The following is an 8,284-nucleotide window of genomic DNA, read 5'->3' as shown; positions in this document are numbered from 1 at the left end:
CATCACGGGGTGAGGCTTGATGTGAAACATGCTGTCACAATTAGAATCACTAGTAACCAGGGTGCCAGCACAAAATCAGTACAATTAGAATAGTTATTCTTCTCTTTTCACAATATATAAAAAAATAAAAAAGTTAATATGATATTCTTTTAAATTTGACATATTTTTTAAGATTTGTTTTAAATTTTCTAATTTTTTTTAAATAAATAAATTTCAAATCGAGCTATATTAGATACAACAAGGGTAGGGATGCCATTTGGCTATCAATAATAGAACTATGGAAGTGCATTAGTAGGTAACATCAGAATTAAATTGGAGAGTTCTGTCACGATTGTAGGGACCCATCCCTGATGACACGTGGCACACATCTCCTGATAACACGTGACACGCGATCCTATCCGGAGTATCCCCATCCGGATTTCCCCAAGAGTACACGTGGCGCGCTTCTCCTATTCGGACTCCCTGAAATAGAAGCACACGGGACTCGCAAAGCATCACATTCAGACCGCCGCCATTTCTCATCCGACGACCTTTCATATTCTATCCAAATATGTTTGTCCGGATCATCCACCAAACTAAAGCATACCTTACTACGTCATTCTAACATCCTGTCACAATTCACATTTCGACGCCTGCAGAGTGAAAAGACAGAAGTAACGGCAAGTCACTTCCCACGATCTCTGACAGTCACGGCGCCTCCCACGATCTCTGATAGCCGCCTGTAAGGTGAGGATGTCCCTGCCACCACCTAGTGGCATCATGGTAAACCAAAAAGCTTTCCATCATTTATGGAGGAGAGAGAACTTCTGATGTTATATATATGAACCTTCGCACAAAGAGGAAGGTAAGTTTGCTATACCTAGAAAAAGACCAACTGTGCCAATTGATTATTCTCTCTAACCATGGCTGACAAAACCATCGGAGGGTGTGTCCGGACGCCTTTTGCAGGAACAACTAAACCAGGAATCTATATTGGTTGAGATCGTGCATCCGTCCATTTGACAACTACGTGGATCATCAGGAACACGAGGCCTCAACAACGATGATCTGTTGTGGAAATTTCTAGGGAATTTGATAAGTTGGGGAGTTAATTCACAAGCAAAACAAATCTGTCCTTTTCATGGACTTGCACCACCATATCATAACTGAGATCGATAAAACTGACGTTGGTGCCCGGACTGAGGTCAATGAGGTTACAGAAATGATGGAGGTTTCTTTGGCCATTTTACCAATCTCAGGGACTAAAGCGGCTTCCTCTCGCCCCCAGGGTTCCTATGATGGCTTGAACTTGTTGGTTATGGATGGTGTCCATGGCTGGAGTGAGAGCAATAATTATGAAACGGAAAGGGTTCTCTCTTCTTCTGTGAAAACGTAAAATTAATTTATACACTTGTATAAGATCATGAATCTCCAAGATGGCATAAGAAAAGCACTGGTGAAATCAAACACCATCGTACTGTAGCTAGATTTTAGGAGGAGAGAGCTGCTCGGCTTATGTAGTATGGACCAAATCAAAAACATTAATTAGCAGCAGAAACCGCGCGCACGAGCTGAGCTCCTACATGAGCCTATGATATTGAAAAGCCGCTTGGAACAGGCTGTGTGATGGACATCTTGGAGGGCCAACTCCATGGCTATCTCCTGCTCCTTACCCACACGAAAGCTGTTATCACAAATACCCTCTATGCTTCCAATAAACCGGTGGTTCATTGAACAACTGTCCCCCACCTTCCTTGGCCATGACTTTTGATCCCACCCAACGACAGCAATAAGAAGCAAGAGGGGTCAGCAAGCATTAGTTTCCTATATCTACCATTTTTAAGTTTTCGTCAATGAATATATGAAAAGATGGTGGGGTGTTAAGTGTGCAACTTGGATAAGTTAGTCCATCCAACTCAAACCCAATTCGATATTTAAGTGGGTTTGGACAAATATTTTCAATATTTGAAATGAGATTGAATTAAATATTTTCAACTCGAACTCAATTTGAATTGATCTCAAGCCAATGTTTGAATAAGTTGAATCTAACCTAAACTCTACTTAATGTTTTTATAATATTTAAATATTTTATATTATATATATAATAATTTCCATTATATTTATAATATTTATATCCTATATAATAATATTTATTTTTTTTTAGATTTTTTTATAATTATATCATATACTCTTTTCGTTTTTTTTAGAAAGATGTATAAATTTATTTATTTTTTTATTGTTATCTTGAAATTTTGTCTTATCTATTTTTAAAATTTTAGTATAACCATATAGATTTAAAAAAAAAATATATCAAACAAACAAAACAAAACCACTATAGATGGATTTTGAATCATACCACTTAATCAATCAATCAACTTAAGTTCAGAAAAATGAGGTTTAGTTGCATTTGAATTGAATATCTCAAGTTATAAGTTGGATTGAATTGAAGTTAGATTGATTATTTCTTAATTCAAGTTAGGCTCATGTTAGTCATCAATCAGATCAACCCTCAAGTGATTTAAAATTTTTTAATAATATTTTAAAATTTTATCAAATACCTCTTTTAAAAAAAAAACACTAATTTTTTAACTTTTTAAATTATAAAAACTTCATCAAACACACTCTTAACCTTATATGATTATGGTGTTTATTCACCTTACCTTTACCCTCACTAAAGACAACAACTATGACACTAAAGCGGCCAGGGCAAGAGGGACTTTCTTCCATGCATGAGAGCATGATTAGAACAAGTCATATTGATTTTTATAGGTTATTTAATATTTTGGACCATTGGGGACTAAATGGCATTGGCCAATAAATTCTATATCATCCTATGATAATTAAGTTTTTCTGTTTGATAATGATTGTTAGGGTTTATATTTTGGATATTTCTATGAAAAGTTTCACCGGTCACAAAGCATTTGTTGGGGGAAGGATCTCGTTTTTATACATGGTAAATAACAGCATAATTTTATTTATTTATTTGTGATCTCTTTTTATTATTCTTAATTTTATTTTTTATACTTAAAACTTGAAATCATATAATATTTAAGATATTAAGTATTAAGTTATTTATTTTTTAATATTTATTTCTATTAAATATTAAAAAGTAAAAAAAAAAAAAACTAATAGATTATTTTTAACATTTAAATAGTCAATTTTTTTTTTCTATTCAATTAAAATTTTTAAAAATAAGTAATAACTTAACCGAAAATAAGAAAATAAATGATCTAAAATTTGAAAGTAAGTTGCTTTCATCAAAAAGCTAAAAAAGTAAATTAACACCTATGGTATAAATTTAATCACATGTTTAAATAGTCTAAATTATAAGTTTAATAATATTTATTTAACATCATATATAACGTTTTCTTTGTATTTTCTTCATGATAAAAAACGGTTTATATTCCAACATACAAACCTTTCTTTCTTTTTCTTTTTCTTTTCTTGAAAATCATGAAATATGAGGGAAAAAATGCTTGAATAAATTGTTCATTTTTTAATTATCTAAAAAAAATTCAATATATATTTTTTAACTTATGTTTTGTAAATAAAATTAAAAATTAAAAGAGAAACAATTCTTTTTTTTTTTTCTAATGTATATTCTATGGGAATATGTTTTGTCCAAAAATAATTTTTTGTCCATCAATTAGATAATATAAATAAAATAATAAAATTGATAAAAAAAAAAGGAAAATAAATATTAACATTTTTAATTCTAAAAAAAAAAGCCTAACTATTATATATATATATATATATATATATATATATATATATATATATATATATAAAGTTCTCTCTCTCTCAATTTTTATTTTGAGTAAAAAATATTTAAAAAAAAAACTATTTTCTATTTTTAATTCAATATATATAATAAAATTACTGGAAATTGCAATGAATTTTTTAGAAATAATTGATGTGGCATGTATTTATAAACTATAGATATAACGAAACTTAAAGATATTCTATCTAGATATTATTACTTGTAAAAATACGGTGATGAAAAATGTCTAATTTATGTATTAGAGGGCACTCAAATGAATTAAAAATAAATAAAAAATTAAAAGGCACTATTCATAATCTTATGTTGCTGACAAATCCAAAACTTGTAAATTAGTGAGGCCTAAAATGATATAAATGGAGTCACAATAACAACTTCTTGTAAGAAATGACACAACTTTAATTGTTTTGTAAAATTAGGTTCTGTTTAATCCTTGAGCAAGTGGCCTTTATTAACACCATCCAAAGCGACTCCAAGTAGGTTTGTCTTCTTTGTGGCTAATATAGTACAACTCCGTAGGTACGAGGGCATTAGGAGATTGATATATACAAATATCAATGCTGTAAATGGCATATGGGAATTGACTGGTGAGGGAAATTACAAGGTTTAATTCAAGTTTGCGCTAAGTAAATGCCCACTGCCTCCCTATGGGCATTGGTAACCTAAATGGAGTTTTCCTCTGGAGGTTGGTGTAAGGAGTGTCAATGATGCCCTTCTGAAAGTTCTTATTTTTATTAATGTTATTGTCAGAGAGCTTGAAGCCTGACAATGCTTTCCTAGTAGACGAGCCACGGTGATGAATAACGCTACTACTGAAATACCACCTGATATCAAAAATAGACTCCAGAAAGGCTCAGGGCCTAATCTTGGGTCGTCAACCAAGTTGATGGGAGAAGAGCAGTTGGAAGAGGAGAGCAACTCTGTCTCCAATCGCTCGACTTCTCCGCTTTCTCTAACTCTGAGGATTGCTTCCGAAATGTCTAAAACCAATGAAGAGCCCTTTGGAAACACCTCCTGTCGACCCAGAAGCAAAAATGTTCAAAATCTAAACTGAAATTAGTCAATTACTAGAGGCTGAGAGTAATTAAATTAAATGGCCGGATGGGAAGGAAGAAAAGGAAAAGGATTACAAAGCAAAAGCCGCCTAGATTGAAGGTGGGTCCTGTCATGGTGTAGCCCTTGCAATATTTAGCCAGGAAGACTTTGGCGTGTGGGACAACAAAGAAGGCTGCTGAAATATCTCCTCTTTTCGAAAGCGTCTGGGTATTCGTTGATTGAATGTATTGTCTTGATATTCTCCAGTTTGAAGCCCAGATTGACCAAATACCTGACGATAAAGGAGTTCCCATCGCACCCAACAGCTGCATTTGCTCTCTGAAGTGATTCAACGTCTACCACTGATGGCTGGAGCCTTGAGACAGTCAGCATGGAGCTGAGGCTTGCTGTGACGATGAGAATCACCACCAAATATGGTGATGCAAATGGAGAGCACGTTTCCCAGGCGGAGATTACTCCTTAAATCTTGGAGGATGGGGACTTATTCAGCTGCTAGAATTCTTATCCAATCTTATCTATTTGCCTCAAAATTCTATTGCTAAGTTATTAGTTCTTTCCTAATTTATTTCCGTAACTCTATCACTAGCAATCATTTCCTAGTTTATTTCCTGAAGCAAGCCTCAAGAGCCAACCTCACGTTGACGTTCAAGAGGGAATAAAATACAAACAGAGTCTCCCTGTTAATGAAATCTCTCTTCATTCTAAAATTCAATAAAAATTTCTTCCAAAATTCAACGACTGCCTTATTACATGTGCTATAAATCAGGAAATAAACTAGGAAAGGATTGCTAATAATAGAGTCTTAGGAAAATAAATTAGGAAAGAACTAATAACTTAGCAACAGAATTTTGAAGTAAATAGATAAGATTGGATAAGAATTCTAGCAGCTGAATAAGTCCCCATCCTCCAAGATTTAAGGAGTAATCTCTGCCTGGGAAACGTGCTCTCCATTTGCATCATATGGTGCCAGCACAAGTCGAGCCAAATTACTCTTGATTGGCTATCCTGCAATTTGAAAATGGTCACCTAATTGAAACAAAGCTGTGTCGTAATAGGTCTTCGATCGAGAGAAACATAAAAATAGAAAATCAAAAGTACTAAAAATCTATTACCCAGTAGTCGTATGGTACCCAACTCTTATACTTCATAGTTAATATGACTAAATTAAGTCTAGAAATTGCTTGAAAAGTATAATTTAATTCCAGCCGCAGAGACTTACTTTGTACAAAAAACAGTACGGTGATGGAAAACCAGAGCATGGATCCAAACCCATCGAAATACGGATCCCTTTTCAATTAACCAAATTACAAACCCCGCTAACAAGCTCATTGCTCCCATTAGAAACCACATTTCCTAGTGTTTAAGAACATCCATGTTCCTTTCTTTTCTGTTCTACAATCACTATCCGCAATTATTTCTATATCGCCCAGTGCTGCATCCAATCTCTTAATGTACATGAATTAATTAATAAGCATTAGTATTGATAAAAACTGTCGATATTGAATATATCAAATCCTTGAGTTATAATTTCACTTATTATGTGATGAAATGACAAGACTCTAATTTCAAGGAGCATATGTTAAATTCCATTAAAGGAATTATTGTGGCTACAGATTTCATAATCATATGTCGTTTGGATTACCTAAATGAACATATTGTCTTAATCTCATAAGATATCATGGTGTCTTTATTAAAAATATCTATTATTACCAACTTCCATTAACAGTGATTCAATTCATATGGATATATGATTACTTTAGGGTTGTGCTCATAGATCGAAATTTCTTGTTAATTTTGACACAAACTCAATATTCTCTCAAGGTTGAGAGTTTATGTAATATAGTAATTCGGTGAATTATGACAATTGATAGTTTTACGTTATGATTAACTATAGATCCCGTTCAATGTACATCACATACACTAGTATACTCACTATATGAAATCTATCCCGATGGCTATGATACGATAAGTTATGCCTCTATTTAGGAGATTGTGCACTATAGTTTCTATTGGATTACCCAAATTCATGAACCAACTATAGACAACTTATCTACTTACAAAAAACTCATTACTTGAATCTTATGTGTAACTCTTAATGCACTTAAGTCATGTACAATATAAGAGACATGAGTTGAATACTCAAATCAATATCAATATACCAAAGGGATATTAAGGGAACAGTTAAGTCGAACTTTGTTACATCATGTTTTGCTTTTAGGAGCTTAATCCCAAAAAGTAATTCATAAATTACACTTTTAGTTTCTCAACGGGAAAATAATACATAAGAAAAATACCTATTATATTCCACTTCTAGTTTTTTATTTTTCATATTCCACATTCTAAATAAGTACCTAAGAAAGAACCTAATGCTTTAATCGTTATTTACTATTTCTTCCTCTCTATTTAACAAAAATAACCTAAAAGAACTACTTACCTCTTTTAAGCCACATTTTTCATTTTCCATCACCATTAGAGTAAGTATTCCAATATCTTTACTTCCCCATATTCCTTTCTCCACATTTTCTCATAAACCAAACAATGGCACATTCCAACCAAAACATAAGAAAAAAAAAAACCCTTAAAAGATTGTTGGTTTTGTTTTCCAATTTTGAAATAACCAAGCATATAAATTCACAACCTCCGTTTTATCTCATTTTCTTACATTTCCTAACAACCAAACAAACCTAAAAATTTTAAAACTAGAGCAAAGCCTATACCTTCTCGTTCACCATGAGTATCATCGACATCACATACTCAAACAACATCATTTTAAGATCAAAATTAGGCTACAAGCAATTCTTTAGATACTAACTCGCTTCTAAAATCATAGCCCTCTGCAACGATACCGTTTTGCATCCGCTTGAGACCACCATCTTTGTCTCGTAAATCTCCTTCCCCAACTTAGAGTAGAATGACTTCTTGGGCTTTGAGTCGTCACCGACTTTGGACCAATTGGCTTCTACTATCTTGATGAGCCTATTATGTTGGATTTCGATAAGAGTGGTGGAGTTGGGAAGAGTTGAGTTGACTTGGGTGGGTGAGTCAATTGGGTATTTGGCAACCCAATGACATTTAAAGTCGTAATCCCTGGTTCCGTACACCTTTGTCATTGAGAGGTAAAAATTAGGGTGATGGTTTTACGAGAAAAACAAAAAAAGTTATAAAATAAGGTGAATTTGAATAATTAGGATTTGAAAAGTTTTCAAACTTCTCAAATTAAAAGTAAACTAGTTAATTAGTTGATATATTACTTATAAATATTTTATAATGTTGATTAATATTAATAGGATGATTTGAAAGAGAATAAAATTTATAACTTATAGTGATAGTAAAATAAATTTGGTAAAAATAGTAATAAATAAATTGTTAAGGGATATTTTTAAAATTAAAAAATAAATTAAAGAATATTTTGGAATGGAAAATTTGATAAATACTTTGTATTTTTATAGTTGTATGGATATATGGAGGGAG

The 8,284-nt window shown here is 32.6% G+C and overlaps 1 protein-coding gene across 1 annotated transcript; it reads right to left on the bottom strand.

Annotated features, from left to right (window-relative positions):
* Positions 1-4,235: 4,235 nt before the first annotated feature.
* LOC117907899 (glutamate receptor 2.8-like) lies at positions 4,236-5,317 on the bottom strand. The gene is made up of 2 exons (XM_034821581.1): positions 4,888-5,317; positions 4,236-4,771 (listed from the first exon to the last, which is right to left on the bottom strand). Exons 1-2 carry the CDS (start codon positions 5,122-5,124, stop codon positions 4,403-4,405), a joined length of 606 nt encoding a protein of 201 aa, XP_034677472.1. The 5' UTR covers positions 5,125-5,317; the 3' UTR covers positions 4,236-4,402.
* Between the last annotated feature and the right edge of the window lie 2,967 nt (positions 5,318-8,284).

The sequence above is a fragment of the Vitis riparia genome, chromosome 18, assembly GCF_004353265.1.
Source record: "Vitis riparia cultivar Riparia Gloire de Montpellier isolate 1030 chromosome 18, EGFV_Vit.rip_1.0, whole genome shotgun sequence".
In the NCBI taxonomy this organism is placed as follows: Eukaryota; Viridiplantae; Streptophyta; class Magnoliopsida; order Vitales; family Vitaceae; genus Vitis; species Vitis riparia.
Note: the sequence above shows the minus strand (reverse complement) of the source record. Positions and strands in the feature narration are given on the sequence as shown.